This window comes from Moschus berezovskii, chromosome 27 (genome assembly GCF_049115385.1).
Source record: "Moschus berezovskii isolate FMDL1 chromosome 27, NW_MosBer_1.0, whole genome shotgun sequence".
Classification (NCBI taxonomy): Eukaryota; Metazoa; Chordata; class Mammalia; order Artiodactyla; family Moschidae; genus Moschus; species Moschus berezovskii.
In genome coordinates this window covers 40,608,810-40,627,987 of record NC_142486.1, presented here as the reverse complement: position 1 = coordinate 40,627,987, position 19,178 = coordinate 40,608,810, and the positions used below count along the sequence as shown (strand labels likewise).

The 19,178-nt window shown below is 54.5% G+C and overlaps 2 protein-coding genes and 1 non-coding gene across 6 annotated transcripts; 1 reads left to right on the top strand and 2 right to left on the bottom strand.

Annotated features, from left to right (window-relative positions):
- Window positions 1-8: 8 nt before the first annotated feature.
- RAB26 (RAB26, member RAS oncogene family) lies at window positions 9-5,915 on the top strand. Of its 4 annotated transcripts, none has more exons than XM_088833023.1 (9): window positions 9-369; window positions 1,415-1,525; window positions 3,773-3,814; window positions 3,904-3,970; window positions 4,128-4,180; window positions 4,546-4,611; window positions 4,694-4,750; window positions 4,819-4,916; window positions 5,001-5,915. In XM_088833023.1, the coding sequence occupies exons 1-9, from the start codon at window positions 178-180 to the stop codon at window positions 5,023-5,025; spliced, it is 711 nt and encodes a 236-aa protein (XP_088689149.1). In that variant the 5' UTR covers window positions 9-177; the 3' UTR covers window positions 5,026-5,915. The 4 variants fall into 4 exon arrangements, with proteins under 4 accessions (XP_088689149.1, XP_088689150.1, XP_055265185.1 ...); XM_088833024.1 differs by having other exon boundaries at window positions 4,840-4,916; window positions 5,001-5,914; XM_055409210.2 differs by having other exon boundaries at window positions 5,018-5,913.
- A 1,575-nt stretch (window positions 5,916-7,490) lies between these two features.
- Window positions 7,491-19,168, bottom strand: LOC129545263 (endogenous retrovirus group PABLB member 1 Env polyprotein-like). The gene is given in 3 exon segments (XM_055409212.2): window positions 7,491-9,599; window positions 18,457-18,541; window positions 18,767-19,168. A coding segment is annotated over 1 exon segment (1,422 nt). The 5' UTR covers window positions 8,992-9,599; window positions 18,457-18,541; window positions 18,767-19,168; the 3' UTR covers window positions 7,491-7,569.
- LOC129545859 (small nucleolar RNA SNORD60) lies at window positions 18,644-18,726 on the bottom strand. Its single transcript, XR_008683783.1, has one exon. It is a non-coding gene; the product is annotated as a small nucleolar RNA SNORD60 (small nucleolar RNA).
- Window positions 19,169-19,178: the final 10 nt, after the last annotated feature.

The following is a 19,178-nucleotide window of genomic DNA, read 5'->3' as shown; positions in this document are numbered from 1 at the left end:
GGCGGCGGGGGCTGGGCGGTGCGGAGCCAGGCGCCCGGGATGTCGCCGCCGCCGCCGCCGCCGCGGGACGGCTTCGGCTTCTGCTCCGGGTCTGGCTCCGACGGCGAGGGGAGCAGGGCGTCCGGGGGCGCGGCAGCTGCGGCGGGAGAGTACTGAGCGCCCGCCAGCCCGCCCGCTATGTCCAGGAAAAAGACCCCCAAGAGCAAGGCGGGCAGCGCACCCGCTACCTCTGCCCTGCCCGCCGCCAATGGGCCCCGGCCGGTGCGACCCGGGAAAGCGCGCCCTGGCCCCGAGGCACCGCCCAACGGGCCCCCGCAGCCCGGCCGGTCTTCGATCGGCGGCGGCGACTTCTACGACGTCGCCTTCAAGGTGAGCCGGGCACCCCCAGCCCCAGGCGATGCGAGTGCAGCAGGTGGCGTCCGGCCCGACCTGAGCGGGGAGGGGGTCCAGGGAAACGGTACAGGGCCCTGCGGAGCTTCAGCACGGAGCTGGCTCCCCGAGCGGCACCCCGCAGCTGGCAAGGCTGGCGCGGTGCACCGCGCTCGCGCGCGCGCGCGCGCGCACACACACACACACACACAGCTGTCAAACCCGGGTTTGGGATACCCAACATATGGCAAGGCTGCCCCGTCCCCCTCCGCGACCCCCACGCGGCGGGCAGGGCCGGACAAGGGGTCCTGCGGAAGTCAGAGCCTGGCAGGTATCTTTCCCTTGTTCCCTGATGCTCCTGCCCCTTCCAAAGGCCCCAGCCTCATCTTCCCATATGTTGCCTTCTCTGGCCCCCAGGGTCCTCCAGTCTCCTTTTAGGGGGAGAGACTAGGAAGAGGTTCACAGGTTGGGTGAGGCATGCTGGGGCCTCCTTCAGGCCAAGGCAGAAGCTGGTGACTCCTGGGGGGCGGGGGTGGCAGGCCCATCCTTGGGTTTGGGAACCTTTGGTAACAGACTGCGGGAGGGAAGAGGGGCTTGAACGCCACCCCGGCCCACAGACTTAGCCTGACCCTCTCCCCAGGCCAAGATCTGACCCTCACTTGGCAGACTTCTCTAGAGTCTTGCTGGGATCAGAAGAAGCCCTCTGGCGCAGAGCCCCCACCCCCACCACCCCAGGCCTCTCAGGAGGCCCCCAGTGACCAACTCTGCTCCCCACGAAACTCCAGTTGCTCCCCTTCCAGACTAAGCATGGTGTCCAGGTAGCGCCCTGCATGAAGGCAGCAGCTCCTGCCCCCCAACTGATGGAGAGGGGACAGAACCTTCTAGAGGAGGCAGTTAGAGGTCCAGGCCCTATGTCTTCCCAGGCCCTGCTGCACCTGCAGACCTCCACCACTCTTGCCCCTCACCAACGGGCCCACTCTGGCCAGGCCAGCTCAGGGAGGGTTCCCAGATACCCAGGTGCCCTCTGCCCTTTCCCGTACCCCAGGTCATGCTGGTGGGGGATTCAGGCGTGGGGAAGACCTGCCTGCTCGTACGCTTCAAGGATGGGGCTTTCTTGGCGGGGACCTTTATCTCCACAGTGGGCATCGACTTCCGGGTAAGAGAGGGTGCTGACATCCCAAGCACCAACTGGGCCCAGCCATGCCCTGGGCCCCCAACACCAGATCATGGCTTCTTGAAATACCCTGGCAGCTGTTTCTCCATTATCCCTGTGGGACCATCAGCCTCATGAGGTGGAGACCCGGGCTGGCCCACCTGGCTCCCACAGTCAAGGTAGTTAAGCTGGGATGCCTTCACCACCAAGCTGCCTGCTTCCCGACACCTCAAGGGTCCTGGGGACAGGTGGCAGCTGTATATGGCTGAAGCAGAGATGGTTCCCCTGTGTCCCGGGCTGGCACGACCCTGGGGCCTGGATCTTGTGCCTTGAGGGAGGTGCGTCCTGGTGCCCCCATGAGAACTCAAAACCCATGGCCCCTGGGGAAGCCAGCATCCCTGCCCCACTGCCCAGAGGGGCCCTGAAGTGCTAGGTCCTACTAGACAGATGGCTGTGGCGCTTAAGCACACCCTCAGTCCCAGAGTCAGGGAGAAGTCCCTGCCCATGGATGGGGAGGCTTTTGGGAAATGATCCCCACCCCTCCAGCCCTGACTGCTTTCCCCTGCTAGAACCTCTCACCACCTCACCGCCCCCACCGCCAGGGCTGTGTCCTGGGGTCCTTCTGGGGGATGGCCCTCAACTCGGCTCCCCAAGAGCTGTCGAGCACCCCAAGCAGCCTGCGGGGTCATGGGGGACCACAGCCTTGGGCGTGCTGGTCTCTGGCACACGTCTGAACTCCGCGTCCTGGGGTACTGGTGTGTTCTCAGCAAATCCCAGATTTGCATTTTTCTCACCCTTTAATTAAACCCAGTCTGCAGAAGGCAGGGAGGGAGGCCCATTCTGGGGATGGGGGCGGGGGGGGCTCCCTCTGGTCTGGGAGCTGCTCTCTGTCCCGTTTGGGGGGTAAAGCCCCTCACGTGCTCTGGGATGAAGTAAGGGTTGAGGCGCCAGAAGCGGAGGTGGCCCTGGCCTCACCTCCCCCTTGTCACCTCCCTCTCGGCTCCAGGGCAGGTGTGGAGGGAGGTGAGGTGGTTTGATTCACACCCTGTTTGGGGTGCCAGGGAAGGTGGGATGTCCCTGCAGCTGGGCAGATGGCTGCGCCCGTTCCCTGGAGACCCAGAAACACCCCGACAGCAGGAGCTGGTGCAGAGGGAGGAAGTGCTGTTCCCGGGGCCTCAGCTGGTGACTGGCAGCCCCCGCCCCCACCTCGGCAGATGGGAGCCAGAGTGGAGCCACTTCCTGCTCTAGTCTTGAACTGGGAGGGCTGGGCGAGGGAGCATCGCCAGCCAGCCCACAGGGAGGACCAGGCCAGGTCCTGGGCTCTGCGCTGACCACTCGGAGCCCATCCCTAGGGGGCTGCGAAAGAGAGACTTTTAAGTGGCCACTTTAGCCCTGCTCTGCGCCAGACTCAGTTCTCTCTGCTTTGCACACAGTACTCATAAAGTAACCGGGCAACCATGTGACAGGTGCCCTGGCACCCCATTTGTGGATGAGGAAACTGAGGCACAGTGTTAGCAACAGGCCTGGAGTCACACAGTGGGTGACTTCAAATAAGTCCTGCGAGTAAGAGGTGCCGGTGGCCCAGGGGCTAGGAGCAGGGCACAGGGAAGTCAGCTGAGGCTGGGCACCGAGGAGCAGAGGACAGCTGGGGTGAAGGAGAGGGGGTGGGCTGGGGGTGCAGGTCAGCAGGACTCAGTGACTGCCCTCAGGTCCCTGGAGGGCAGGGGAGCTGGCAGGGCTGTGCGCCAGGCCTTCAGGCTGGGCAGAGGAAGAAGCACCTGGCCCAGAGTTGGACACAGCTGGCCAGGGAGGGGGGCAACCTTCAAGTCCAATCACGATGACCATCTGGGTGGGAGTGGCCTGGGCATCCACTGTGCATGGGCCAGCAGGAGGGGCCCAGCAGCAGGAGGTGGAGGTGTCAGTGAGAGCTGGGTGCCCTGAGGACTCAGATCCAAGGGGACACATTATCTCAGGTGGAGGGCAGGAGGCGGTCAGAGAGCCAGGAGGTGGGCCTGAGGGCAGAGCCTGGCCAGCGGAGGCGTGGGGTAGTGGACTCGGGGCATACCAGAGCTCTTCACCTCAGGTTCAGCCCTGGCCTGGCACTGCCTGTCCCCCCACCCTATCCACTCCGCCCCAACCCCCAATCCGCAACCTCGCCAGAGGGGCACGGGTCCTGAGACCCTAGGGGCACCGCCATCTAGGACGGTGCATCAGTGCCAGGCCCTCGCTGGAGCTGGCTGGTTGTTTCAGAACAAAGTCGTGGATGTGGACGGCATGAAGGTGAAGCTGCAGGTGAGAGGTGACGTGAGGGAGGGGGTGAGGGCAGCGGGCCCCTGGGAGGGCCCGGGCAGCGCTGATGGCTGTATGCACCCCGGCCATAGATCTGGGACACGGCTGGCCAGGAGAGGTTCCGCAGCGTCACCCACGCCTACTACCGCGACGCCCACGGTGAGCACGGGGCCCGGACCGGCTCCGGGGAGTCGGGGCCATGGCCCCCAGGAGGGCCCCGGGGTGTGACGGGGGCGGGAGCGGGAAGGGCCTGACCCGCGAGGTGGGCGGGGCGGGCGCTGTGGGCCGGGAGGTCCTCACTGCCCTCCCCCCCCAGCGCTGCTGCTGCTTTATGACGTCACCAACAAGGCCTCCTTCGACAGCATCCAGGTCAGAGGCTTCCTTCCGGGGGGCGGTGGGGAGACAGGCCGAGATGGGGCCACCCACGCCCCAACCCCCTGGCACAGATGGCCTCAGGGTCCCAGACTCCTAAGGACCCTCCTGACAGCGGGGGAGGGGGAAAGACTGCCCCGCCAGGCGCATGTTGAGCGAGCCGAAGTGGGGGGTCCTGGGGGACTTTCCAGTCCAACACCTTAGATAAGGGAGCTGTTGGTTGCCTGTGTGTGGCACCCAGGGAGCACGAGTTCCGGGGCCCTCTGCTGGTCAGACACCTCAGGCACTCCGGGGGTGCACCCTGGAGGGGCCGGGTGCCCGAGGAACTGGCCTCCAGCCTGGCCTCAGCTCCGCCCCCGCAGGCCTGGCTGACTGAGATCCAGGAGCACGCCCAGGACGATGTAGTTCTCATGCTGCTGGGGAACAAGGTGGGCACTCTAGCCTCGCAGGGGAGCTGGGGGTGGGGGTGGGGGGTGACGGGGCCAGCTCTCACCGAGGTTCCTTCGCCAGGTGGACTCTGCCCAGGAGCGTGCGGTGAAGCGGGAGGACGCAGAGAAGCTGGCCAAGGTGAGCTGGGGTGGGGTGGGTGGCGGGCAAGCGCCCCAGGGCTATGGTGCCTGAGCCGCCCCTGCCAGGCTGCCCACGGCTGTTTGCAGGACTACGGGCTGCCATTCATGGAGACCAGCGCCAAGACGGGCCTCAATGTGGACTTGGCCTTCACAGCCATAGCCAAGTGAGTCCTCGCGGTCACCAGGAGAAGCCCCAGACCCAGGGTCTGCACCCCCTCCTTGGGGGTCCAGGCCGCCCCACCCCACAGTCATCCCTGCCCCACAGGGAGCTGAAACAGCGCCACACCAAGGCCCCTGGCGAGCCCCGCTTCCAGCTGCATGACTACGTCAAGAGGGAGGGTCGGGGGGCTTCCTGCTGCAGACCCTGAGGCTGCAGGGCCCAGCCACCAGGCGGCCTCCCGGAAGACTGGACAGTCCGCAGCAGTCAGTCCCAGGCTGAGCCTCGCCCACGGCTCATCTGGGCAGTGGTCCAACAAACGGGCTGCACAAAGCCAGGACGTCTGCAGTCCTTCACCTGCTGCCCGAGGGCCTTGCCCCAAGGCAACCATCTTCTGTACAGGAGGGACACCGAAGGGCAGACTGCCAGGTGCCTGGCCCTCTGGCCACGGGGCTCTGCTGCCTCCATCCCCCTACGGGCACCCCCAACTTTCAGGCTGGGCTGCAGCACCCACACCACTTGTACAGTGCCTAACCGCCTAGAAAGCCATGTCTTCAGCTGCACTCATTGCCCAGGAAGGAAGGGGCAGGACCCTGCCCACACCCAGGGCAGAGGGCTTCACCGCCAATCCCATCCTGCACTGCACCCCAAGGACCACAACTGCCTGCTGCCAGCCCCGCCATGGGAGGCCCTGGTTCCACATCAACAGGGTCTTTCAGATTCCCTTGGGAGGATGCCAAGGCTATGGCTTTGTAACACAGTGTTCAGCTTCAGCTCATGGGAAGTCACGAAAATGTCAGGGAAACCAGGACCACCAGCCTTGCCTGTGGACTAGGGTACCACTTCAGCAGGCTGACAGACAGCCTAGACTCAGTGAGGTCAAGTCACAGGGGTGGGCAGGGCATTCTACCTTGTACTAAAGAAAAAACTCCAAGTCAGTGTTTTGATCAAAAGCTTTTGTTTCCAGTCCTGCTGAATAAAGTTTGTTTTCTGGAGTGCCTGCCTCGTCCACTGAAAGACAGCCACAAGCTCTGGGACCATCCATAAGGAATTAAAGAGTTCACGAACCACCCCAAGGCAAAGACAACCCAAAAACCTAGAGAAGGTGGTCCTAGTAGGTGGAAAATCACTGGCATGAACTTCCATTTTCATGTTGTTCCAAGACTGCCCGGGGATAAGCTGTCATCCCAGGGAGTCCTCTGGGGTGCTAACAGGTGTGAAAACACACACATGTGCTGGACCCCAAGAAATCTTTACTGAGAGGTTGAGAGGTAAAGGTCCTCTGCAGCTTCTTCAGCCTAGCACTAGGCTCACGGGCCCTACCTAACTAGGGCCATGGAACTCTATCCCTGCCTTGTCCAGGGTGACTTCTGCCTGAGTCCCTGCCTCACCATCACCTGGACATGGACTTGTTGCAAACTGGAACAAACTCAACAGACTAAAAAGGGAGGGACCAAACGCTAGTAAAAGGACTGTGGCAACTAGAGGCCCAAATGGGTTACAAACCAGACAATACTCAGTAACACCCCTTTAAAGTGCAGTCTAGACAGTCAGCACTTGGGTTACCCGTCAGGAAGGGTGAGGCCACTTGGCGTGGCAGTGTATTTTCTTTCACCACCCCAGTGTCATGATGGAACACACCTCCCCTGTTCAGCAAGGAGGAAGAACAAGGCCAGTCTATTACCAGTCACTTTATCAGCCCAGGAACTTGAGACACAATGACAGTCTGCAGTGAGTTCCATGAGTGGATTCACTCATGGCAGACAGGACATCTCGGGTGGCCCCACCACAGACAGCTCCACCCCCTGCTGAAACAAGGCCAACTGCCCTTCTCCCCCAGGGCGGGTGATGCTATAGACGGTGGTACAAGGTTCCTTTGGTTATGCAGCTGGCCTAGTGTACACTGTCTCATAAACAGAGCATTGTCTATACAAGCAAAGGCCACAGCTAATCCTGGGAAAGAGGGGTTGTGGTCTGTTAAAGAGGGCAATCGGTTTATATCCAGACTACAAAGAAATAGATGTCTGGGAGGGGTAAAGGCCTGGGGCACTGCTGTGGAATTAAGCCACTTCAGCAGTCCACCCAGGCGGGGGTTCTGATGCAGTTTGAGATCCCACCACTGAATATGGTTGTATAAGCCTTTTCAAAGGCTTTGGCAGAGGCAAAAACTATGTACTAGGTGCTTGGTGCCAAGCCCATGCAGGAGGTACAGATCCCATTGGGCCATCTGACCTTGGGGGAACTGTAAGGTAAAAATGACCTGGACGCAAGAGAAAAATATGGTCTAATAGGCTTTAACGGTGAGGAGCTCCCGGGCAGGATTCCTGACCCGAACAAGTGAGGTCAAGGAAGTCCGCGTGCATCCTGGGTCAAGAGGCAGCTTATATAGGTTTATAGTGGAAGGCAGCAAGGTTTTTTGCCAAAAATGGTGTGGCGAGGAAGGGAGCATCTCAATAGGCTGATGGGTCGAGGTGGCGTAGCCTGATGGGTCTCCTGGGGTAGCAGAGAGAGAGAGAGAGACCAAGATGGCCATCGAGCTCCAACCTTACATTCCGACCCTTTTGATAGGATAAGGGGCAACGTTGTCATCTCTGGCTACTTCCTGCTGGGAAGGGGCATCGTGGGGTCTTTTCAGGGTCATGGCCGGACTCTGGTGCCTCTCAAGGGTCTCTAGGGTCTTTGAGTGGGAGTCTAGAATAGGCAGCTACCATAATCATTTGTCCTGCAGCCGTCTGGGTCTTCTGGGTTATAAAATTTACCAGGCATTGTAGGACGCAGAGCCCACAAAGCAGTATGATCAAGATTATTATAACAACAGTTACAATAGTTTTCCACCAGTTTCCCTTTATCCAGGACAGGACCGAAGTCCAAAAAGGAATATTTTCATTAGACATGGCTTTTATTTGATTTTGCATGTCTTCCAAGGCAGTGGATACATTTTTTGACATGTCAGGAATGTATACAGAACATTCAATTTTAATTATGGCGCAGGTTCCTCTTTGGGCTGCTGTGAGTATATCTAACGCCATCCTATTTTGCATTACTGCCCTCCTCATTTGGATTTGCTCTTCGTTTAAAGCCTGGATGGCCTTTGTGCTGTCCAAGAGGGCCTGTTTAGTGAAATTGGTCAAGGCTTCCACCTTAACCATGACATCTGTTGTTCCTGTAGAGGGTACTAATAAAGCAGCGAGATAATCATACCATTGGAATGTGGATCGTGTCCATCTTGTATGAAGACAGGGCAGGTTTACTGGAGGATGGTGCAGGCTAGATTGAATGCTGCCATGGGCGAAAGCAAATCCCAATGTCCAATGCCCCACCCAGCCAACTGGTAACCACGACCATAAGTTAGGCCCACAGAGCCACTGGGTCCCGTTGGGGGCTACCCAACAGATTCCGGGATTATATTTCCAGTCGGAACCGGGCCACTGAACAGACCGATTGGGATGATAAGTTACTTCTAAAATTTGTTTACACTGTTCAGGGGACAAATAACCCATATATTTCAATTCTGTCGGGTCTAGGGGCCAGTCTCCAAACCAAACTTTGTGTTCTTTTTGTTCCCAGCAAATAGCAGTGGGAGCAATTAATTGTCCTTTTTCAGGAGTCATCCAGAAATATTCATCCCATACCTGATAGTATTGCTCGAGGTACCGGGAGGCCTGTCCCCCATTTGTAAGGGAACTCTTTCTTTGTGTGGTGTATGAGGTGTAGGCCCTTGCTACCACTGTAAAACTAGTGTTTATGTTAAATGTGACATTATGTCCCGGATCAATTGTTGACCCCCCTGTACACCAGGGAAGTAAAGAAATATTATGATTGTTGAGAGATTGGTGAACTGTTTTTTGTTGTTTTAGGAAGGCGCACAGTGGTGGGAAGTTCCCATCATGAAGTGGTGACACCCACCAGGGAAGTCCATCCATTACAGACAGGGGCATGGCGCCACATACCCAACAGTTGGAGGAGTTGTGGAAGTCTGTGTAAGAATGTGCCTATGAGATGAAAACGTTATCTTGTGCATAAATAGTGGTCAGGCTTAAGATTGTGAGGTCGAGTAGCAGGAGTTGTTTAGCTAGTTGCATCTTGTATCATTCACTGATGGGTAGGAGGGGAATTTTGGTTACAGTGAGCTTAGTGGGTCCTGAAATTTTGGAGGTGTAGGTATGAGTATCTGTAGGTCGGGAAGGGGGAAAGCTGCGAAGGGGGGCCCACTTAAGTCGGGTGATGTGGTACCACGATTCGTGTCCCAGGAGCTTGGCTGCCGTGGAGTGGTGAGGACCACCATGAAAGGGCCAGTCCACTGCGGTTGGAGGGGTTGGGGCGTTAGCGTTTTTAAGTGGACCTGGTCTCCCGGTGCCAAGGCAGCAGGCTGGGGTGTCTGGTCAGTGTCTTTAGAAGGCTGAGGTAGGGTGCGATCTGCGTGTTCCCGTAGCAGAGAGCGAAGGAGGGTAAAATAAGGCAGGTAGGTTCCGAGGGGTGGCAATGGGGGGTCTGGAAGATTGGCAAGCAGATATGGCCTACCATACAGCAACTTGAATGGCATGAGGCCCATCTTGGAATGAGTTGTCCGGATGCGTGTGAGAGCTGCCGGCAGGAGGTCGACCCAAGAGAGGTGAAGTTCGGAGGACAGCCTCATCAGGTGGGCTTTGAGGATGCCATTGGTCCACTCGATTTGCCCGATGATTGGGGCCTGTATGGGACATGTGGGTGCCAGTAGATATTTAATGTCTTGGCCACCTGTTGAGTCACCTGGGAGACAAAGGCCGGGTCGTTGTCGGATTGGATGGAGTTAGGGAGGCCAAACTGTGGGATGATATGGTTGAGTACTGCGTTAGCAATGACACCTGCCGTCTCTCTGGCCGTTGGGAATGCCTCTACCCACCCTGAGAATGTATTGATAAAAACTAAGAGATATCGATAAGTTTTGTGACGGGGCATGTTGGTAAAGTCAACCTGCCAGTCTTGTCCCGGGATGTGTCCTCTCAGCTGGTGAGTTTTTTGGGGTGGCCTGAGTCCCCCTTGAGGAGAGGCTTTAGAACAGATGAGGCACTGGTCGTGTACCGACCAGATGGAGGGTTGGAGATGTAGCAAAGAGGGGACTGAGGAAGGTTAGGAGGGCGAAGGGCCCTATATGTAGAGTTGTGGATATCTGTGATTATATCTTGTGCCTGTTTTTCTGGCAGGACTAGCTTATTGTGCAGCATGATCCAGCTGGAAGGATGTCTGGAGGAGTCCTCTTGTGAAAGGAGGGTTTTGGCCTCGTTGGCAGAGTAGCAGGGAGTGAGGGGTGTTTTGAGGAATAGGATGGGTGAAGGTGGCTTGTCTAAGGCTAATTGTTTGGCCACCTGATCGGCCTTGTTGCCCAGAGACACAGTGTCGTGCGATGTCTGATGACCCTTACAGTGTAGGACAGCCACCTGGGTAGGCTGTGAGATGGCTTCTAGGAGTTTAGCAATGAGTAGGGCATTAGTGACTGGGGAACCTTTGGTAGTGAGAAAGCCCCTCTCTTTCCAGATTGTGGAGTGTGAGTGGGCGATCAGGAAGGCATATTTAGAGCCGGTATAAATATTGACCCACTTCCTGCCGACAGAAGCAGGGCTCGGGTAAGGGCAATCAGTTCTGCTTTTTGGGAGGTGGTTTCCTCTGGTCGCGGGTGAGCCTCAACCACATCTTTGGTCATGACTAAGGCGTAAGCGGTCGTTTGGTGGCCGCTGGGCCCTCGTTTGGAGCTGCCATCTACAAAGAGCGTGAGATTAGGATTTGTCAGGGGTGAGGCAAAAAGATTAGGTGGTGGCTGGGTAAGAGTCTCTATTTTTGGGCAGGAATGGGGTCTGGTATCATCAGCAGAGGGGGAGACAGGGAGTGAGGGAAGGGACGATAGGGGGTTTAGTGGAGGACTGCGACCCAGGGTGACCTGAGGATTATTGAGGAAGGTCAGATGGAACTGTTGGTTGGGATTTATTGAGGTCAGATAACAATCTGGAAGCTAGGAGATCAGTCAAACGGTGTGGCGAAAAGATGGTTAAGGGTTGGCCGAGGGTGAGCTTTTTTGTATCGGTATAGAGACAGGCTGCCGCAGCCAAGGCACACAAGCAGGAAAACCACCCCCGGGTGGTGGGGTCGAGCTGTTTGGAAATGTATGCTACCGGGAGTATCTGTGGGCCTGCCGGCTGCACAAGGGCCCCAAATGCTATTCTCTTTGTCTGTATACAGGTGGTAGGGAAGATTGGGGTTGGGCAGAAATAGGGGAGGGGAGGACAGTAGGGCAGAGCAGAGGCTGTTGAAAGCATTGTGGACCTCTGTTTTTGAGGAGAGTGGCCCTGTGGGGGTCTCTTTTGCTGCTAGGTGGAGGGGTTGGGCCAGCGTAGGTTGGGCACCCAGTGGTGGAAGAATTCAGTAAGTCCCGGAACGGATAGTATCTGCTCTCCAGTGGAGGGGGGGCAGAGTTTTCGAAGGAGGTTTAGCCTATCTAGAGTGAGAGCCTTAGTGGTTGGGGTGATTTTTAGGCCTAAGTAGGTCACGGAGGGCTGTGTCAGCTGAGCCTTTTGCCTGGAAGTCTGGTATCCCTTGGTACTGAGAAAGTTAAGGAGAGCTGTCGTATGAGCCTGGGAAAGGGCTTGTGAGGGGCTACAGAGGAGGAGGTCATCTACATATTGTAGGAGGACACTGGGAGCCAGAGGGCAAGAAGTCAAGTCTCGAGCTAGGGCCTGGCCAAAGAAATGGGGACTGTCTCTAAACCCCTGTGGGAGGACAGTCCAGGTGAGCTGGGAGGACTGTCAAGTTTTGGGGTTGATCCATGTGAAAGCAAAAAGGAACTGACAGTCCAGGTGTAAGGGAATAGTGAAGAAAGCATCTTTGAGATCAATGACTGTCAAGTGGGTTGTATCAGACGGGATGTTAGAAAGTAGGGTGTAAGGGTTAGGCACTATTGGATGGGCGGGGATTACAGCCTCATTTATCAGCCAGAGGTCCTGGACCAGGCAGTAGCTACCCGAGGCCTTGAGTACAGGGAGGATTGGGGTGTTACAGGGTGATGTTGTGGGAACCAAAAGCCCCTGGTCTAAGAGGCAGTCTATGATGGGCTTGGGGCCACGTAGTAAGTGGGATCAGGAGATGGGGAATTGAGGGCGGTGTGGGTAATGTGAGGCATCTCTTAGCTTGATCAGGATAGGGGTGTGATGGGCAGCTACTGTGGGGACTTTGGTGTCCCATATCGTGGGGTCTATGAAGGAAGATTCAGAGGCACAAAGGAGGAGCAGAGGTAGAGTGGGGGTGCAGGGGCGTGAGAAGGGCAGGTGTATGGTGGCCTCAAGTTTGGGTAGGATGTCTTGTCCCAGCAAAGGAGTGGGACATGAAGGAATTATCAGGAAGGAGTGGGTGAACAGGTGCTGGTCAAGCTGACAAGGCTGTGGTCCAGTCTGTAGGGGATGTGAGGGCTTGCCATCTATACCCACCACCGAGACCTGGGAAGGGAGTAGAGTGCCCCCGTAAGAGGGAAGAACAGAGTAAGTAGCCCGTGTATCTGTCAAGAAATTGACAGACTTACCCACCACTTGGAGCATTACCCTGGGCTCAGCTTGGGTTATGGGGGTCCCTGAGTCCGGGCACTGTCAATCTTCGTCGAAGGAGAGGAGTTCCATGGCAGGAGACGAAGGCGAGGTGTCTTTTTGGGAACCCAAGCCCCGGCCCGATGAGGTCGAGGCCTGGGCTGTCTGAGGACAGTCACTCACCCAATGTCCCCTCTGCCTGCAGCAAGGGCATGGCTTAGTTGGAGGCCGGGGATTTGGGCATTGACGGGCCCAATGACCTTCATGGCCACATTTGAAGCAGGCTCCCGGTGGTGGCTTCTGGGGACCCACCTTTTGTGCCGTGGCCAGCCGCAGGGTTGCTACCAGTGCCTGGGTGTGCCTCTCGAGGAGGTTGGCCTGAAGTTCGGCCTTTTGTTTAAGCCTTGCCTTGCGGCTGGCTTCGGCTACTTTTTCCCGGGCATTGTAAACCTTAAAGGCCATTTTTACCAGGTCGCGGGGCGGTGGGGGTCTGAGGCCCGTCTTTAGCCTTGGACAGCTTTTTTCTGATGTCTGGAGCTGACTGAGATATAAAGCGATTAGCCAGGGTGGTGACGCCTGCTGGAGAGTCAGGGGCAATTCAGGTGTAAGTGGTGAGAGCCTCGGTCAGTCTACTGAGAAAGGCCGCAGAGTTTTCATCTGGGCCTTGGGTTACCTCATCTAGTTTCAGCATGTTAACAACTTTGAGGGAGGTATTTTCCATCCCCTCCAGTAAACACTCTAACATGTATCAGATGTTGGCCCTCCCTTGTTGTCCTTCCTGATAAGTCTCAGTTTGGGTCAACATCTGGGATGGCAGCCGCCCCAGGTGGTCAGGCGGGATCTGCCAGATTTGCCAGATGTCGTTGATCAGTTTTGGCTGCCGCCCAGATGGCCTATCTCTCTTCTGGGGTGGTGGTAGACCCCAGGATTACAAAGACGTCTTGCCAGGTAAGGGCATAAGACCGGGACAGCTGGGTAAAGTTTCTGATATAATTGGAGGGGTTAGCCGAATAAAATTTCAGCTTTTGTTCGATGTGAGAGAGATCCTGCAATGCCGGAGACCTGGGTTGGGAAGATCCCCTGGAAAAGGGAAAGGCTACCCACTCCAGTATTCTGGCCTAGAGAATTCCAGTCCACGGGGTCACAGAGTAGGTCATGACTGAGCGACTTTCACAGGGATTGGAATTAAAACTGACCATTCCAGGTCCTGTGGCCACCCGTTTTCCAAATCTCTTGACATTCAGAGCAGCATTTTCACAGAATCATCTTTTAGGACTCGAATTAGCTTCAGCTGGAATTGTAGTAATGCCTACTAAGATCCACTTGACTCCAGGCTCTGGGTGAGTGACACCATTGTGGCTGTCTAGTTAATAAAACCTTTCTGGTATACTTCTATGTATTCTTGCCACCTCTTCTTAATCTCTTCTGCCTGTTAGGCCCTTAGCACTTCTGTCCTTTATCCTTCCCGTCCTTGCATGGAATTTTCCCTTGATAACTCCAAATTTCTATGTCCTAAGTCTTACCCATTCTACTGTTCCCCAATATTTCTTTGCATTGTTCATTCTCACAGCCCTCTATTAAGTTTCCATTGATCAGAAAGCAATTTGTGATGGAACTGCCACTATTCATCCCTATTTTACCCTCATTTCTGGGCCTGGGTTTTCTCAGGGGCTGTGGACAGGGGGGCATCAGAAGTAAAAAGGAATGGGGCCAGTGTCATCTGTTGTGCTTGTCAGGACTGCTTCCTCTGCTGGTCCATCTGCCCTGCTGCTCCCTTGCCTAACTTGGGACCTTTTGGTGTCCATGGCAGTGAATGGTGGCTACTTGTTTTCAAGGGGCAAGAACTCAGCCCCATACTTTACAGGGGATTGTTACATGCTATACAGCTGCATGGCATTTTGAAATGTTTCCTTCCCCTGGGCTTCCCTGATAGCATGGTTGGTAGAGAATCCACCTGCAATGCAGGAGACCCCGGTTTGAATCCTGGGTCGGAAGATCCCTTGGAGAAAGGACAGGCTACCCACTCACAGTATTCTTGGGCTTCTTTGTGGCTCAGCTCGTAAAGAATCTGCCTAAGTTCAACACTTGGGTTGGGAAGATCCCCTGGAGAATTCCACGGACAGTCCATGGTCACAGATTGTCTTGTCAAGCTGAGTCAAGGCTAACGTGTTACTGTTACTTGGGGTTTAGGACGGTTGAAGGTGTGGCAAGTTCTTTAAAATTTTTACTGAAGTATAGCTGACTTACAATATTTTAATTTCTGGTGGACAGCAAAGTGATCCCATCATACATGTATCTCTAGGTCCATCGATGTTGCTGTAAATGGTGCTTCATGTTTCATGGCTGAGTAACATTCAAAGAGTTGGGACACATCAACACGAGTTGGACAGGACTGAGTGGCTGAACCGAATATTCCACGGGCTACACACTTCATGTGGTCACTAATGAACACACGAATGAGCATACACGTAGTATTCCACTGTGAGATGAGGGATTTTGCTCATAACCATGTAGCACGTGAAAGTTCCCTTCAAGCTCAGCAGTATGGGAACCAACAACTTCCAAATATACAAGCTGGGCTTCAAAGAGGCAGAACAGAACTGCTAACAATCACTGGATCATGGAGAAAGCAAGACTGCCAGGAGGAATAACCTCAAATACTCAGATACTATCCTAATGGCAGAAAATGAAAAGGAACTAAAGAGCCACTTGGGGGTGAGAGTGAAAACGCTGGCTTAGAACTCATTACAGAGAAGGAAATGGCAACCTACTCCAGTCATCTTGCCAGGGAAATCTCATGGACAGAGCCCGGTGAGCTGCAGTTAATAGGGTCCCTAAAAGTTGGACAGGACTTAGTGACTGAATGATATTCCACAGCATATATGTACCATATCTTGGATAAAAATGTACCACATCTGTTGATGGGACATTTAGGTTGCTTCCAAGTCTTGTTACAGAAACCATGGCAAGGGAAAGAGACAAGTGACACTTGGAGATGTAGAAGAGCAGTTTATTTAGCACTTGTCTGGACTCCGCAGTTGCCTCCAGAGGCTGAGTGCACAGGCTTTGGCTATCTTTTATAAAGCATGGGATTCTGGGTCCTAGTGACTTTCCCGCCTAAGCAGTGTGGCTGACCCAATAAGCAGGCCAGTTCTCAGCAGCAGAGGTGGTGAGCATAGCAATGAACTTAAGCAACTGTTTTTTCTTTTTTCTCTTCACTATGAACACAGGAGTGCATCTTATCTTTTTGAGTAATTGTTTTGTCTGGGTATGTGCCCAGGAGTTGGACTGCTGGATCATATGCTGGAGTTGGAACCCCCATACTGTTTTCCATAGTGGCTGCACTAATTTACATTCTCAACAGTGGTAAGAAAGCTCTTTTCTTGGTGTTTGGAAGTTTTGAGGGTTACCTTGATGAGTCAGAAAAGCATGGCACTTAGTAAGGCAGCCTCCAGTCAGCTAGTGGTGGCCTCTAGAATCCCTTATACTTGATGGCAGGCGAAGGGGGTCTTGATTTCCACCAACTTTCCAAAGGTTAGTGCTTCCCTGGTGACTCAGCTGGTAAAGAATCCATCTGCAATGCGGGGGATCTGGGTTGGATTGGGAAGATCCCCTGGAGAAGGGAACGGCTACCCACTCCAGTATTCTGGCCTGGAGAATTCCATGAACTATACAACTATACAGTTCATGGGGATGCAAAGACCGAGCGACTTTCTCTTTCCAAAGGTCAAGCTTGTTAGTCTCCTCCAGTAATCAAATTGGCAGCAGCTACTGCCAGGCCAACCTGGAGCCACTTAATCTAGGAACTTCTCCCAGCTTCTGTGTTAGGACTCTACCCTCAAAAGTAGCCCCTTTCCAGTCAGATACAAAATGGCTTTTTAAAGAGACCCTGAGCAGGTGCTTTAGTTAGGGCTAATTTTTTAAGTACAAAAAAACCATCTTTTGGGGCACTCAAGCCTAATACAGCTCTTCTCTCTTGGGACAGCTGTCCATTTCCAGAGGTTATAATATATTCCATGTATTGAACTTGTTGCTATGAAATTTGTGCCTTTTTCTGGAAGAACCGGTAACCCCGGGCTTGATGAAGTAAGAACTTCAATGTCGTTCTCATTTGAGCCTCGAAATCAACATGTTATCTACAGAGTGTAGAACAGTCCCTTTTAGCATAGTTTCTTTAGTTCCTTTCTTAGGGTTTGGGCAAACAAGTGTTGATGTCCCAACACCCCTATGGTGGGTACTTCTGTCCACCAAGTGCATTGTTGCATCTGGTCCAAGTTGGGGTTAGTCCACTCAAAGGCAATCTGATATTGTGAGGGATCAACTGGGATCTAAGGTCAGAGAGTGAACCACATAGCATCTTCAGGGGCTTTCATAAGGATTGGCCACAAGGGGGTGTATAGAGACCACTGCATCTTCCTCATGAGGTATCACACCATCGTGTATCTCTCATTTGGCTGACAGAATGGGACTCTTGGATTCAGACAGAGAGCACCAAGAGCCTATGTTTTAAGAATGCACCTGTTTAGGGTTGTCACCTTTTCCCTATAATCTTACGGCTATTGTCTGTTAGGGTAAGCAGCTTCTGGTTTACGGCGAGTTTCTGCCGGTTGGGCGTTTATGGCCTTCCAGGGACTCCTCTGTCTCAAACTGCAGGGTTCACGGCTTGTATACTCTGGTTGGGAACAGGCCCTCACTCCTCCTGTTGATCAGCCTTAGCCAGGGTCAAGGTTAAAGGCTGCTTAAGGCCTCCTAACTGCCATGTGGCCCTGAGGGAGCCCAGGTCTCTTCTTGATAGTGGGGTAGGACACTCAACTCAAAAGGCATGTGAGAGGCTCAGTGAAGTAAGGGGGCAAGGATTTCCATCAGCTAGTCACCAGGAAGAAGGCTCAGCATGAGAAATCTGGACAAGGTGCCTCCTGTATTAAAAAAATTCTTACCTGCCATCAGGGGCTCCTTGATGGATACAGACATCTTGTGGAAGGTGAGCAAGCAGAATCCTTGAGCTTCCAGCAAGGCCATCCCAGGAGAAGGGCACCCCCTCCCCCCTTAAGGACCAAGGGCAGTCCTATCCCCAGTGACTGGCCTGTGTGTAGACTGGGCGTGGCCTGGGGCCTCCTGGTACTCACTGGCCAGTGGCTGGTTGGCTTACACTTAAACACCCCTTGTTGGTCTCACCTCCAGACTGATGGTTGGCTCCTCCTGCCCATTTTGGGTTGCCCTGAGGTTATGTATGAAGCATGGCTGGGAGCAAAGACCATCTATTTAGTGTGAGCCTTGGCCTGGCTTTTTCATGCTGAGTCCTTTCCTTCTCCATCACTAAGTACTTCGAAGGCCACCTCTAGGAGCTATGGCATTTGCGTTTGTGGGTCTAATTGTAACAGTTTTTACCTAGTTTCAGGGGGACTGACCCTAGGGAGCAGAGAGATCAATATGTTAGAAGGAATGAGATAGTGTATTTGAAAGCCAGATAGTGTATTTGAAACACTGAAAAAGATCAAGGAAATGACCTAAGAGGAAGAAAACCCTGCTCTCTTTCAGGGACAGCCTGTGAAGGATTTTTAGAAAACCTTAAAAGAGTATCAAACTTGATATACTGCAATTGGCTGAACTGACCTTAGGAAGGTCAGTTCAACCATACAGTCTCTTATTATCCTATACTTGAGTGTATCCCCCGGGGACTGGGCTGCATGGACCTGACCAGGCTTGCAGGTAGGAATATACTGCACAGGCTAGAAGTGAAGGGGGTCCCAGAGGGAATGAAAATAACTTGGAGGAACTGGAACTGGGAGTAACAGAAGTGTCCCAAGTCGTTCACCCTGCGTTCCTGATGATGCCTAAAAGGACGTATGTATGAATCCTACCGGACATAGCATTGAGTTTGACCAAGGCACAGTGTGCAAGTGAGGTTCAAGAAATTAGAAAAAAAGCGAGGCAGAAAGCGCGAAGAGAGGGAGAAGCCAGACATTCCCCAGCCGCAGCTGGGAAAGGCCCTGGATTTACCTGGAATCCAAGGACCCCCGTCAGGGCATCAAAGCCCCTTAGAAAGACTCTGACCTCAAGGTCTCCAGCCGGGTCACCGACAGTCCTGAAAGTAAGAAAGAGCCCAATTGTAGACAGATGCTCTATCCTGCCATTTCTGGCAAGACGTGTTTTCACCCCCAAGCCCTTCCACGGTGGGGGCACCCTAAAGCCTCAGTCTTGCAATATAATCAGACTGCACGTGCAGTTTTCATACGAGGTGTCAGAAATTAATGCAATTCATCACAGGCTCGGAACTGAATTTGGGAAGCCAGCCCCAGTCCAGTCTTACCTCTGGGAAGCAGAAACAATTCGGACTTCCAACGGAACTGAGTCGAGAGGGTGGCAGTGGGTCGTAGAGAGCTGAAGACCAACGTGGGTGCTCGGGCTGAGGGAGGAGCCCGGGGAGCAGATTGGCCAATGAGTTTGGGCCACCTCCCCGGGCCCCGCCAGGCCAGGGTCCCTCCACCAACGTGCAGCACTGTGAACCTAGAGTAACACTCTCCACCGCGTGCTCGATCCCGAAAGACCGCGGGTCCGCGAGACTCATGCATTTATAGAAACTGTCCCAGCTCTGCGGTTGGGCAATCCCGGAGGAAGTATCCGCCTCCGTCACCGCTGATACGCCTTCTTTCTACTCTTCCTGTCTCCACCAACCGAGCCCTGGCGTCGCTTTCGGGAGCGGGCTCCAGCACCCGACCCCT

Bases quoted from the DNA above. Each gene is read 5' to 3' on its own strand.
- RAB26 (XM_055409210.2), top strand. From the start codon at position 178: ATGTCCAGGAAAAAGACCCCCAAGAGCAAGGCGGGCAGCGCACCCGCT. The intron at 3,971-4,127 runs GTGAGCACGGGG...CTCCCCCCCCAG, and splicing joins CTACTACCGCGACGCCCACG to CGCTGCTGCTGCTTTATGAC. The intron at 4,612-4,693 runs GTGGGCACTCTA...TTCCTTCGCCAG, and splicing joins TCATGCTGCTGGGGAACAAG to GTGGACTCTGCCCAGGAGCG.